The 13,297-nt window shown below is 45.7% G+C and overlaps 7 protein-coding genes across 7 annotated transcripts in view; 4 read left to right on the top strand and 3 right to left on the bottom strand.

Annotated features, from left to right (window-relative positions):
- Window positions 1-5: 5 nt before the first annotated feature.
- On the top strand, window positions 6-2,166 carry FOXG_03540 (uncharacterized protein; the record flags this gene model as incomplete). The annotated part of the gene is made up of 4 exons (XM_018381312.1): window positions 6-77; window positions 103-810; window positions 862-1,652; window positions 1,706-2,166. The coding sequence occupies 4 exons, from the start codon at window positions 6-8 to the stop codon at window positions 1,986-1,988; spliced, it is 1,854 nt and encodes a 617-aa protein (XP_018237771.1). The 3' UTR covers window positions 1,989-2,166.
- A 786-nt stretch (window positions 2,167-2,952) lies between these two features.
- On the top strand, window positions 2,953-3,845 carry FOXG_03539 (uncharacterized protein; the record flags this gene model as incomplete). The annotated part of the gene is made up of 4 exons (XM_018381311.1): window positions 2,953-3,205; window positions 3,256-3,321; window positions 3,370-3,708; window positions 3,762-3,845. Exons 1-4 carry the CDS (start codon window positions 3,035-3,037, stop codon window positions 3,843-3,845), a joined length of 660 nt encoding a protein of 219 aa, XP_018237770.1. The 5' UTR covers window positions 2,953-3,034.
- A 1,087-nt stretch (window positions 3,846-4,932) lies between these two features.
- On the top strand, window positions 4,933-5,730 carry FOXG_18581 (uncharacterized protein). The gene has a single exon (XM_018398710.1). The coding sequence runs from the start codon at window positions 5,236-5,238 to the stop codon at window positions 5,704-5,706; it is 471 nt and encodes a 156-aa protein (XP_018237769.1). The 5' UTR covers window positions 4,933-5,235; the 3' UTR covers window positions 5,707-5,730.
- A 233-nt stretch (window positions 5,731-5,963) lies between these two features.
- On the bottom strand, window positions 5,964-6,692 carry FOXG_03538 (uncharacterized protein; the record flags this gene model as incomplete). Its single annotated transcript, XM_018381310.1, has 1 exon — window positions 5,964-6,692. One exon carries the CDS (start codon window positions 6,690-6,692, stop codon window positions 5,964-5,966), a length of 729 nt encoding a protein of 242 aa, XP_018237768.1.
- A 909-nt stretch (window positions 6,693-7,601) lies between these two features.
- Window positions 7,602-9,417, top strand: FOXG_18580 (uncharacterized protein; the record flags this gene model as incomplete). The annotated part of the gene is made up of 2 exons (XM_018398709.1): window positions 7,602-8,208; window positions 8,276-9,417. 2 exons carry the CDS (start codon window positions 7,602-7,604, stop codon window positions 9,415-9,417), a joined length of 1,749 nt encoding a protein of 582 aa, XP_018237767.1.
- A 1,638-nt stretch (window positions 9,418-11,055) lies between these two features.
- On the bottom strand, window positions 11,056-12,294 carry FOXG_18579 (uncharacterized protein). The gene is made up of 3 exons (XM_018398708.1): window positions 11,785-12,294; window positions 11,422-11,732; window positions 11,056-11,352 (listed from the first exon to the last, which is right to left on the bottom strand). Exons 1-3 carry the CDS (start codon window positions 12,272-12,274, stop codon window positions 11,158-11,160), a joined length of 996 nt encoding a protein of 331 aa, XP_018237766.1. The 5' UTR covers window positions 12,275-12,294; the 3' UTR covers window positions 11,056-11,157.
- A 178-nt stretch (window positions 12,295-12,472) lies between these two features.
- Window positions 12,473-13,297, bottom strand: part of FOXG_03537 (uncharacterized protein) — a gene marked incomplete at both ends in the record, with an annotated part of 1,198 nt that continues 373 nt past the window's right edge. The window contains 2 exons of the mRNA XM_018381309.1: window positions 12,473-12,795; window positions 12,842-13,297. Coding sequence (XP_018237765.1) covers window positions 12,473-12,795; window positions 12,842-13,297 — 779 coding nt within the window. The remainder of the gene's footprint in view (window positions 12,796-12,841) is intronic.

Here is a 13,297-nt window from a genome sequence, read left to right as displayed (position 1 = left end):
TGAGGATGCTCTTTCTCAGACACTTTCTAATCAGAAGAACCTTCGGGGAGGAGTGCAACCAAACCATTGACTCCAAGGTCACTAGTCTCTGATCCCCACAAGAGTTCAGACCCTGGTGCTGGAGACTCAACCAACGATACCCCTCAAAAGTTGTCATTCAACCGGCCATCTTCTTCCTTTTTGAGAGCTACAGATTCGAGATCTGCAAGCGTATCCCAAGGATCTCCGTTTATATCTCAAGCCCCATCTCCTGCTGGCGGCTTCACCAGCTCTGTTTCCTATGGACAACTCCATTATGGTGGCTGCCACTTTGGCCACATCAGTCAGCATAACGGACTACCTCTGCTTTCAGAAGAGGGAAGACAATGGATAATTTCAAAGACTGGTCACGAAGTTATTCTTAATCCGGGCGCCACAGACCACTCCAACCCTTCCAAATCGCCTGCACCTCACGTTTACCATGACCAACGCGACTTGTACGAACTTCCTGAAAGAAGTACCACAGAGAAAGCTTTCGATGCGTTTATCCATTCCTCTTTCAGTTTGGTGTTTCCCGTCGTGGAACGGGTTCTGTTCAAGGATACCATCGAACTAGCGTATCAGCCTTACACAGGTGATGTCCCTTCTTTGGAGCATCTCAGTGCCAAGGTTGGTGTTTTGGCTTTTCTTTCAACGATAGTACTCTTCCAAGACACATTTGCAGATACAGCAAGTATCGACCCAGACTTATGTGCCACAAAGGCACGTTATCTACTCACAGACGTCCTGGAAATAGCTAGTATCAACAACCTTCAAATAGTCTTCATGCTGGTAAGGACTTGATCTGAACATTGGACCCCAACAGAACTGACAAACGATCAGAACATGCATGAGATATTCTCTGGACGCCTTCGGTCCGGTGCCATGTTCCATGCCATTGCTTGCCGCATGGTTTTCACCCTTGGCGGCCATACGTACATATCAAGTAAACCACGAAGCTCGCAAGTTACACGCTCAGAGAGGGAACGGCGCCAAATTCGCATGCTATTCTGGCTATGCTATATCTTCGATAAAGATATTGCTCTACGGACAGGTCAACCGCCACTCATGTCCGACGACTATTGCGATCTCACCCTTCCAGAGACCTATTTCGAATGCTATGAATACCTTCCCAAACTCAACGAAAGCCTCCCCCAAGTTTCCTTCGAAGAAGAGAGTCTCATGCCTCACCTTCCGGGCGACCCTCGCCTGAGCCAACTCAAAGACAAAACTAGTCGTCTGCTATATTCGGCTCAGGCCGCTAAGAAGTCTCATGCCCAGCTACTTTGCGACATCCGAGAGCTTGACGAAGAGCTCGAAGCCTGGAGGCAATCCGTACCCCCTTCATTCCGTCCTGCACTCTCAATCACCGACGAGTCCCAAGTCGCTGTTCAAGGGATGCATCTTCCACGCAGTATGAGACATATCACTCTGCATTTGGACTATCATCATCTGATGATTGCAATCCATCGAGCAAGTGGCAGGTGCATGGAGCCTGATCCCGGAAACCCTAACGACCAGCCGGAATGGGTCCCTGGGGTTGAGTCGAGTAATGCTCTTGCGCTGGAAGCTAGTCGTTCGACACTTGTGTACTTGCGCGCAGCGATGTGTGGAGTCGCTGGTGAAGCATTCTGGTAAGAAAAGTTGGCGCAAATCGAATCCAGCTCAGTAACTAATTCTTATGTAGGATTATTGTCTTCTATCCCACAGCAGCCATGATCACTCTCTTCTTCAACATCCTAATGTATCCGCTTCACGAACGAGCTGAGCAAGACCTTGAGCTTCTCAAAGCAGCCGCTGATCTAATCAACAATCTTCCGGTGCGGCGACTGACTACTTGCGAAGTCTCACATATGAAGCTCATCAATGACTTTGTTGTTGAGCTGGTTCGACTTGGAAGGAGTGCAATCTGCAAAGCAAATATGGAAAGAGATCATGAGCTTGACAGACAGTTGATGATTATACACTAGGAAGCGCAGTTTCTCTATAATTTGTATTCTTTAGCAAATGGGTTTGGGGGCGCGTGCCGGGTATACCATAGTGGATTTAATAGAGGGGATATAGAATGATTCATGAGATTGGTACAGAAACTTAAGAGCTTTCCAAACCCTTTCATAGCTCAAGAGGAATTTGGGAATCGGAGTGGTATGCGACAATTCAAAATCCTGTAACTTTTACTGGTGAACGGTGAGAGACCCTAAGGGTGCATAATTCATGAAATGCAAAGACGAGCTTTCTACAGACCTTATATCTGGTTAGATGCCCTCATATGCCTGCGGAGATTGACACACGATGATCCACGAAGGAACATACAGATACCCGTTTGGACAATTCCAACTGTCGAAGAATTCCATCCCAGGGTCTCAGCAAACCGACCTCGGGCCCAGGTAATCTCAAGAGATGCATGTCACTCAACGTCTTACCCTGTAAAGCTGTGTATCCCCCCGATTGCCGTGATGGTAACCGGAGCTGGCGGTCAGTATTATATGTTTACGCGAAAAGCATTCATTTGAATCAATGAAGGAATTATGTATTAATTGAATTTACTATAATCTTCTGAGCACAGCTACTATATGGAAGTTTAAAAATTTGTCGAGAAGCTAATCACATGAGCGTGGGGAAGACAGATACTCAGGTTCAGTAAGTGAAACCACTGAACTGACTCGGCTATTGAAACTTATACAATGGCAAGCTATCGATTTTAAGGCCTGAAAGGACTCAACTGAGCTTGTAGTACACAAAAGTTCTGATAGGTCTCGTTGCCTTGAACAAGAAAGGCAGTCCGGGGCGAAATGTCCAACTCCGGGGGCGCGTCATTTAGCGACGAAATCGCACCAATTGTCTCGGACAAACTCGTATTCCGCGCCCTCCAATGACTCATTACCGTGTATGACAGATAATTTATTGAAGCCTCAATAATTATCTCTATATTTTCGAGATTTTTTTTCTTCAACTCTAATTATCATATTCTTGATGCGATAGAAGATTGAGTTTTAGATACAAAAGCGAATCAGCTATGCCGTCAGCAACTCGTCAAGATCAGCTCGTCCTAGTCCCTTGGGACCCCAACTCTCCAGAGCATGTCAACCGAATTTATGAGCAACGAGTGCAATGCGGTTGGGATAAGCATTTAGTTGAAGGATGGAAGGAGAGACAAGTCTCGGGTCAGAAGTCCATCTTTTGGATCGTGGGTTTCCTCAAGTCAATTCACAACAGCCAAGTTTTAACTTTGACTAGACACTGCGATCAGATGACCCCGAAACTCGCGAAACACTTCAACTACACTTAGATGCGTACCCTGAAGTATGCCTCTGATACTCCTTTGTAATTGCTATGTCTGACATCTCTCAGGACAAGGCACCATTGGTAGACACAGCCGAAAGCCTCAGAGCCAAACCCCGAAAACCGACCCATACAAAGTTCTATCCCGTGGGCCACATCTCACTTGATGACAGAAACGAGAAAACAGGAAACTTTGTCCTCGACCTTCCCAAAGAAGGCGTCTACTGGATCAAGACCTTCTACGTCTCAAAAGCACTTCGAAGCAAAGGCATCGGGCGAGCAGCCATGGACATCGTCGAGTCAATGGCAACTGAGGAACCGCTATGTGCCCAAACCCTCGCACTTGATACCGCTGAGAAGGAGATGCAGAAGAAGTTGTACCGAGAAAAAAACGGAAAGGAGCTGGGTGTAAGTCTGGGTCGTTGTGAATGATGGCAATCTACAGAGCTGACACGTTCTAGTCAAATAACCAGGATTGGTATGAACGGCGAGGATATAGGCTAATTCACATGCAGCCTGGCCACTACTGCGCGGTCTGCTGCTGATACCTGTTGAAGTGGACATTGAGGGTTGAACATGCATCTACGTGGTTGAAAAGGCTGTAATTGTTGGAGATGGTTAGTCAATCTGTAGGAAGAATGACATTTCTGTGTAATATTGATTAGGACATCGTTGACTATGAATAGCGATACAAAGTTATACAACTTGATAGATATAATTCACTCCGACTGCAAGAATCTTGAAACAAGATAGGTTTACATTAAAATCACAACTAACACACTAAGACCCCAGCACATCCTTACCCACCGCACTCAGTCATGTCAGAATGAAAGAAATAACACAACTCTGGTCCCGGATGTCCCGAACTTAGGTAGTCCGGTGAGGGCATGGAAGAACTGCGCTCAACTTGAAATCAGATTACGAGTAGAGTTCGCAAAAATCTCAAGGCCCGCTCGGACAATCATTACCGACTCGAAAGACGTCTGCCTAATATTCGGAGCGATGGCCTTCGTACGAAGTACCTACGGAGAAAGATGAGCAGAAGAAGTGCGATCGCTGGAACAAATTGGTACCCCCACTCGGACTCATAAATGGGAAGAATCATATGATGTTGGCTGTCGCATTAAGCACAGACATGAACCAACACTGCTTGGGAACGAGAGCCTGATGCATGAATCTGATTTGTTGAGCTCTCTGATGATTCCCAACCAACAGAAGATTTTGACACAGTCTATTCTTAGCCATGGTCTGTATTTATGGACGAGCCATTTTATGATGAATTGTATGCCGAAGTGACAAGGAAATAAGAATCTGTTGGCCGTATAACTGAAGCCAGCACCTTCTACCTAGCTGGTCGAAGGGTTGATGTTGCAGGAGGCTGGTATCATTGATCCCACCACATGCAAGACATTATTTAATACGAGTCATGCTGGTCAATTGTGCTTGGTAGGGTAGAGTAGCTTCTTGGGACGAAGGTAACTGAGATACCTGTTGTGTGTCGGCCATAGGAACGGAATATCAACTATTCCCCAGGCAGTCACATAACCTCAGTCATCCCTCCAGGCATCAGCAATTATCTTTGCAGTTAAATTACCGAACCTTCGCAACAATTCTTTTCAACAAGCAATCTAATGTCTTCACTCACTTTCATCCGCATTGGTCTTCTTTTCTATTTATCCTGCAACTCTCATCTGGCCAATCAAAGTCCTACCAACTCTACATCAGTGGCTAAAATACCCAAAATGCCCAGAATATTGGGTGGAAACGTGTATGGATCCTTTGGAGTGACAGTCTTTCCATGAGTTGGCTTCGGTGACTATATTGGCGGCACAACTACCGGTTGGCCTGCAAAAGGGGGCTATCTCAGACATCTCTGTTCGCTTGTCGAACTTGAGTTTCTGGGTCTTGACCGATTCCAAAGGGCCAACATGTCAGATGATCCTGAAAAGGAAGAAGCATACTGCAACAAAATGCGATTCTTGGGAGCCAAATGGTATAGTAATCCTTGGCAGGAAATTCTTGACGAGACTGCGGAGAAAGCTCTTGACTCACCCCGCCTATTCGCGGGCGTCCCAGCTGATGGTGGTGTCTGGGTCATATACACAACATTTTCACGGTCCCGAAGGGAAGGCCTTGGAAGAATCGGCAATGCATTGGCGATGGAAGAGCGCTGTGACAAGATCAAAGAATTTGGTAGCACCTTTTATGAAGATCCCAGAGACTGTCCCCACCTTGACCTCGATGGCTCCAGAGATGGGGAAGGGAACCAGCTTGAAAATACTTTTGCATGTGGAGAGGATTGAACTTTGTCAGCGAGTGTCCATGACAAACCCCATATTAGCTACAAAAGGCTTGATATTTAGGCTTGCAATTCCCCTCATAACTTGCAGAACGATAATATATTGACTCGGAAGTGCTACAGCATATCAATTCTGTCCTTATACAGCGCATCGAATCAATGAATGTCATTAAGGTTAGCCGTTCTAATCAACATCATAACGAGATTTGACTAGTGTTCCGCCATCGGCTGATGATGAGACTCACTTCACATGTCTCTTGCTACTACTCGGAGCACTTACTACTAACCTCATTCCCTTTCATAGAAGCTTTAGTCTCTTAGAATCCCAATATGAGTTCCTGTCTCCTTTCAATTAACAGTGAGACTAATGACCCTGGGGAAGCTCATAAGCCCATTCGGACTTGCCAGCCCACAAAGGGAAGGAGTTTGAATCATGCTGATAATGATCGTCAGGTAGAAACCGGTCGATCTTGGACTGAAAACAGCCCTGCTTGTGGACCTTGCGTCTCTCGAACCGATCCTCAATCCAATCCATCCAAATCGACCGAGTTGCATACATACCAGGAAAGTGACCAACTCCAGGAATACCCAAGACCTCCAGATCACCAGGATACTTCTCGTAAGTAGCCTTTGAAGTAGCCAATGATGCGTTGCAGTGCACCGCTGGATCTTTGTCACCATGAATAACAAGCATAGGTCCCTTCCAAAGCCTCTCACGGGGGTAAACAATTTGTTTGAGAGCAGCCACAGACCATATGTTCATCCAGTCAGGCTGGACAATATGTTTTTCGGAATTGAAGAGAAAGCTGCTGACGCTTTGAGATCCCTCAACCTCAACCTGGTTAAAGAGAGTGACTCGGTCGATGCCCAAAAGAGTAAGCCAGTCACTAAGCTTGAACTGCGCATAGACGTGGTCCAAATATTTACCAACCCAGGTAGTAATCGATGTAGCTGGCAGCGAGAATCCATCTCTGGGTGGAGCGAACAGCAGAGTTCCTAGATGGCCCTTGACTAGATCCTTGAACCTCCCGTTATTCTCACCGAGAAGTTCGGACACCTCATTAAACGGCGCCTGACTGACTATGGCCACCATTGAGGTAATCAGTTGTCAAACGCTCTGGAAATGTATTCAAAGCAGCTCTCGAAGTATTGAGAGCTTCTGCTCCACCAGCTTTCAAGATATCATATTGATGGATAGTAGTGGTTCCATCCCACGTGATACCAACGCCAAGGCTGGCGTATTCAGGGGCCGCGGCAGAATATTCTGCTAGGGCCAAGGCATATAGTACAAAATCTTGATAGGAGAGACTACGTGACGATCAGATCTATATCAATGGCGCAAAAGCAAGGGCCCTGCCATCGGGTAACAGATGAAGCAGGGCCCATACCGCTTCTCTCCAGACTGCGATGGGTAGATGGTGTGGTAGTGGGATACGATCCAGATGTACCATGAGTCCAAAGCACTGTTTGGGCTCTGTCAAGCTTTTGCAAGGCAATATATACATAGACACAACAAAGTAAAGTACATCATAAGTAAATATAATAGCGAGAATCATTTCAAGTACGTAATGATAAATATATTGATATAACAACTGTTAGATATATGTATAACTTGTGGCTCGTTCATGCATGCACGATGCATTACTATTGGTCTATGCATTGGGCGATCAGGCAAGGTTAACAGTAACATTATCTATCTCGATTTTAAAATACACCATACACGTCAGCCATACTAACCCCTATTTCTGAGCTACAAAAGGCACGCTGATTATGTGCCCTTACAAGAGCAACTCACATCGTTTCGGCCAGGAGGTTCAGGTGAGAAACGTTGATAAGCCATAGGCATCTCGAAAACTCGTAGCTGTTACAAACCCCTGGCGGTCTGTGCTCGATTACATAACGACGGAATGCCAAACACTTGTTCAGGAATTCAGCATCGCTGAACAAAAAAAATCCTCTTGTGTATTCATTTGACATCTGCTGTACCCAGCGATCTTCACCTATGCAGGACGCGGTCCGCCCTAGCGAGCAACGCACTCATCGCGCGTTCGCCCAAGGATACCAGACGTGGTCTGCACTCTGTAGGACATCCTCTGAGGAGACGGACTTGTGGAGAGATTGCCTTCAGCGCTTGCGAACCGCCTTCCCTGATCATCCCCGGCTTCCCCAAAACGTCAAGGCCGACAAAAACTTCAGAAACGTCGCCTTGATTAAGGCCACTACGACATGGCTTGCAGCCAATGAAGTTGATCATTTGCCGCCCTTCAAAGATGAATCAACTTTCCACGTTGCCTGGGATAAGCCAACCAAGATGATTCTAACGGCAGATGATCGACATTCAAGGGCAACTCTGCCTGATATCTTTGGAAAGCATAGTCGCCAAATACCTGTTCTGTTGCAAGCTTGGGCCTATATTCTTTCCGCCAGATGGGCTGAGCTCGTCCCTGGCGCCCATCTATCCAGACATGACATTTCTTTGTCAAATGGGAACACCAGCAGATCACCGCCCAAACACAACAGCAAATCTCCAGTGACCATAAATCTAGGAGCAGTCAGCGAAGGCGCTACTCAGTGGTGGACTGCCTTACTATCTGTCGAAAGAGGTTGGAGTGCGACAATGTCCAACAAGGAGGGCAGATGTCTTCATTCACCTTTGGTCCATATCTCTTGAGTCAGAAATTCCCATCCTTATCTCGGTAGAGGGAAAGTCTACAACCTCAGCATCCGCAGATGTATCGACTACCTTATCAGAAGCATATAGCTATCTTGCCGAATATTGTAGCGTCCATCGTATCGACGACGATGTCTATCTTGCATCCTTGGCAGGAGCCTTGATGATCCCTGCCTCCAAATATGACGGCCGGTCGATCGCCCTACCGGTCCCAGACGCCCATTGGGGTGAGAAAATGGAAGAGGATAGACGCCAACACCAAACATCTTCGACTCTCACGGGCATAAACAATGTTCAATTCGATAGATTATTGACACTCAGCTGCAATGCCAAGGGAACCAAAGCACTTCTCACCAGTGTATTTTGTGAGGTTGAAGTGTCAAGCAACCTATGTGGAATGTGGCTGCAGGGTTCATTTGCGGTTCTTGATACGATCAAAAACCCCCATTCCCTTTCGGAAATTCTGATCAGAAGAGACCCTGATATCGGCTTCTTATGGCTTTTTTCGTTTATGACAGGTGGTAACGATAAAGCACTTCGAGAAGGCCGCGCTGGTTGGTGGAATATCAATCTTGGAGCAGCTGCGTGGACAGGGACACTGATATCCTTTATTCAGATGCCAGTCCCTCAGTTTGCTACAGACACCCGGTCAATCTCACGTGCCGATGAATGCAGACTACTTTATCTTTGCCGCGACATTAATTATACTATTCCGCCGCTGTTTCCCTTCCCACCATTCGGCTCGACTGCCATAGAAGATACAAATATTGAGGTTCACGAACATATACTCTGTGGCTGGGACCACGGTCTCAGGTTTTCACATCTTACTTGGCACTGCAGCGATGGCACAAAGGTTCAGCAGGGTCCTAAAGTTCCGAGCATGGCAACGAGGTTGAAGAATGGAGTGCTCCAGGGCTCTGTCCCGGAAGTGGAGGTGGATTATGAGGAGTATGATTCAGAGGATGAGAATTCTGAAATGGTGACTCGAAACATATTCACTTGGCTTCGCGGAGATGATGGGTTCCCAGTTGCCGAGAGGGCAATTCGTGAACACGAGTGGATTGATAACTTGGACTCTGAAGATGATGAACCCATTGAAGGAGATGTACATTCTTCGTTTGATGGACATCTTCATGGATGGCTTTAGAAAACATCAACCCAAAGGTCTAATTCAATTTAAGCCCTAATAGACGGTATATATTTTCCCAGTTGCCCTATCTTCGTTGTTCGAATACATGCTATGATGCTTTTTTTCGATTGATTCAAACTCAAGTGTCACCCAGCAACATCAGATAAGTATGAATAGAAATGGATTGTCTTGAACTTGCATCCGTATTCCCACTCACCACCCCAGATTGATATGAATGATAGTTCGTTCATCCTAGTACGAATTAAAATGTTTTGCAACAGCAATCAGACGGTTGCACTGAAGTGAATTCAAGGATCGAGGCTTATGGTCTAACATGAGTTGCCTGAAACGAGTGCATCACCTCAGATAACACAATTGAAGTTAGAATGGGCGCGTGCAGGTTAGCCCGGACCGCAAATTTCTCTACATGTTTCTAGTGCCTGATGCGCTCATGTTAGTCTTGCTGAACGTTGGGGGTATCCGGCCGAGCATACTTATTAGCCTCTTGCAGGCTTCACATCGACGAGTTATGTTGTGAAAATACGGAAGCAGGCTGTTCATAAGGATACTAAATGGCATTTTCACACCACAGTAACATTACACTGCTGATGTTACCTAGACCAACGACAGCAACATAAAGATAAAATCTAACCTGATTTTGAGGGCCTTCACTGATTTATTATGGCAAAATGTCAAACAAAAACACAAACCTACCAGTTGCAAAGTTGAAGGATAAACACCAGCTTTCAAGCACAGACCTCAGTTACAAAAGGCACGCGAGGCTCCATTCCCCCACGGTGAATCATAATATTGGATCCCGACAAGATACATATTTACCCTTTGGTCCTTTGCCGGGGGGTGGCTAACTAAACAACCCACGCTGGTTGATAAATCTAATGAAATTTTTAATCACACAAGCGGGACCATAGTATCAGATCAGACAAAATCTGTTGTGGCCCTTGACTGAAGAATAAGCATCCTTAGGCGAGCGTACTATGTTGCTTGATACTGGATAGGTGATATCAGCCTATGCACTGGATATTCGTAAAGCCAGTTCCCGTAGAAGTCACCTGGTAACAATCATCATTTCACCTATTTTATTTGATCAACCTCGCCCAGGTCATGAGCTCTATTAGAATGAACCAACCGCCGAGAGTCCATTTTTGATTTTCGACTTTTGCACCACCGGGTCATATGTCAAAGAGAGCTCTTGAAATCAGGACAACAAGGCTTTTGTTCATCAACCTCTCAGTTTGAGAGCATCTCATTGAATTCAAGTAGAAGTCCCCGTAAATGGAAGAGAACATACTTCCTGTGTAAGCAAGCTAAATGAAAATTTAAAGTAACACCCTTTAGCCTTCTCGTGAACTTTTACCAGATATGACGCCTGACTCTCAGACTGTTTCCTTCAACCTATGTATAAACCTGCATCGAGTCCCGAACAGTCACAAAGGCTCCCTTCTTACAATCTTCCCAGTCTCTCATCCCGCGAGCTGACCGCCATCATTGAGCCTATCTCCATAGATGTGTTATTTGCAGTTGAAATTTGTGGCTGAGAGCTTATATCAGCACAGAGAACTTAGAGCCTATCTGATATGTAGTTATTCATACTTATCATACCGTATATTTGCATACTTGGGAAACTCGTTCAATGAGCTGAGACATAAATGTGCCACTGACTTGCACGGAGAATTGTATAATACGGTCCAAGGTTTGTACAGAATTTTGAAATCCGATGGCTATTCTACAGATTGTACCTCAGGATACAATTATCTTTGGATCCAAGACATTTGGCCCGGCTATCATATTGGTCTGCGTGAGATAGATGGATTCCGAGACAGTTCTAGTCAAGAATCCTGACATTCCCAGCATATCAACGCCTCCTCGCGCACGCACCATTTTCATAACGCCGGCGCCGTGGCTCCAGTATGCATTCATATCTCCTTCAAGGAACTGCGATGATCAAGTTAGTCTTTTTCCAAAGATAAAAAGTAAAAACGAAAAGTAGAAAGGGATGCTCACTGCTTCAGAGGCCATAAGCATAGACAATGCGATAGTTGTGTCAGTAGCGACAGTCTCCGACTCGATGGCGTCTTTAGCCATTTGGATGCACATTAGTCGATATTGAAGTTTTTTTACCCCAAACTTGCTGGATAGGCTGTTATTTGTGACGGTGACATAGTTCCGGCACGCCACGTGAAAGACAGCGTTCATCAGGCTGACTTTGGACATTGCATTTGGTACCCAAATATGTCTCATCAAGTGAATAAAGTTTTGCTCGTCGTCTTGGGCATAGCATGCAGTATATCCGTAAGAAATAACATAATTTAGATCTGTGATACAACATGTTAGTTGATTCAGTTTGTTGAAAGGAGGATGACGTACAGAAGTCAAAAAGATAGTGCTCATCATCTGAAAGTGGTCTTGCAAATCCTGTGTATGCGGCACTGCGAGCACCGCCGATCAACTGTATCGGACTTGGTGGGTGATTTCCAGTCTGTTCATGTACTTTTGTTTTAGGTATGATCTTTCGGTATTGCTTATTGCTTGCTGGGTGAACCACAGATCTCAACTCTGTCTTAGCTTGAGCATTTTCAGGCTTGTCTCCCTCGAGAGGAGCTTCATCTTGCTGTTTTTTCTTCTGGAGAGCACGAGAAAGCTTTGCAGCGTGAGATCTTATCAATCTGATACTATTTGCATTGGTGATCTCGTCTGGATGAGCAGAGTTGATGAATTGTAGTGTTCCGGGTTGGAATTTTGGTTGTTCGGTGATTGGTTGGCTTTTCGGTAATCTGCCGCGGCCTCTTCTTTTAACTAGCGTCACCTGTCTACGGACAACTGATCGCCTTTCGGTCTCCGTAGTAGGATTCTCCATTGTTGATAAACCAAAGTACGAGGATGACAAAGATAAAAGAAGGGAATGTCAGACTAGTCTTCGTTTCTTAAACATGAATCTGACTCAGCGGGGACCAAAGCCAATCATCAGCTGATAGTATATCCCTATTAGGCTAATATTAATAAGCTCACAGATAAGCAATGATAACTATCTATGAGTATCTGCGATGAAGCCTGCCTACTCATCACCCAGCCTCTTCGTATTGATCAAGTAATCCACCACTTCTGTAACACTCGCCTCCAAACTGATCCAACCACGCCCGGCCCATTTCTGCAGGAGATCAAGAGCAATATCGTTCTCAATGTTGTATATCAACTTCGGGTCACCAGAAATAAAGTTATCAACGAAGTTGCGATTTGGGTAAGCGCTTCGTAGGATATCAAGACAGTCATTCCATGTAAATGATGCTGCGAGAACTTGGATGCGTCGACCATGTACTTCGGGGTCGATTGCAGCGGCGACATGGATAATCGCAACATCGGTGACGTGGCTGTAATACACTTCTCATAATTAGTCACAAGTATTAGTTACGGAGATATTACTTACTAGCAGGGGTTTGCAGCTTTTCAAGATTCCCCAAATACAGCTGTTCAATTAGCTGGGGAGGCACAGACCGTAGATGTTTATCATCTCGGAGGTCTCCCAGGATAACACAAGGGCTGACCGAGTTGACTACCCAGGGGAGCTTCTCATTTTTGACAAACTTCCAGACAGCTTTTTCTGCCTCAACCTTAGCTGCAAAATACACCGGCATAATTCGATCCGATTCATATGGAGGAGGGGCCCAAGCAGCTTGAACCGCAGCATCGTTCCAAGTGTCAAGGTTTGTGATGGTGTCACCGACACCGGGAACTGGAAAGGCAGCAGCCCAAAAGGAAGAAGTGAAGACAAAACGCTTCACGGATGGCTCCTTTGCTGCTGCTCGACAAACAGACAAAGCTGATTCTATAGTGGCTGGAATAGCAACTTGGGGTTTAGGAACCAAGTCCTCCAATGACTGCA

This window comes from Fusarium oxysporum, chromosome 8 (assembly GCF_000149955.1).
Source record: "Fusarium oxysporum f. sp. lycopersici 4287 chromosome 8, whole genome shotgun sequence".
NCBI classification, from domain to species: domain Eukaryota; kingdom Fungi; phylum Ascomycota; class Sordariomycetes; order Hypocreales; family Nectriaceae; genus Fusarium; species Fusarium oxysporum.
The sequence above is the reverse complement of the archived record's forward strand: the minus strand, read 5'-3'. Positions and strand labels throughout refer to the sequence as shown.

Excerpts from the sequence above, each read along its gene's own strand:
- FOXG_18581 (XM_018398710.1), top strand. The coding sequence starts at position 5,236 with ATGATCCTGAAAAGGAAGAAGCATACTGCAACAAAATGCGATTCTTGG.
- FOXG_18579 (XM_018398708.1), bottom strand. The coding sequence starts at position 12,274 with ATGGAGAATCCTACTACGGAGACCGAAAGGCGATCAGTTGTCCGTAGA. Across the intron at positions 11,733-11,784 it reads GCACTATCTTTTTGACTTCT|ATCTAAATTATGTTATTTCT; the intron begins GTACGTCATCCT and ends GTTGTATCACAG. Across the intron at positions 11,353-11,421 it reads TGCTTATGGCCTCTGAAGCA|TTCCTTGAAGGAGATATGAA; the intron begins GTGAGCATCCCT and ends TGATCATCGCAG.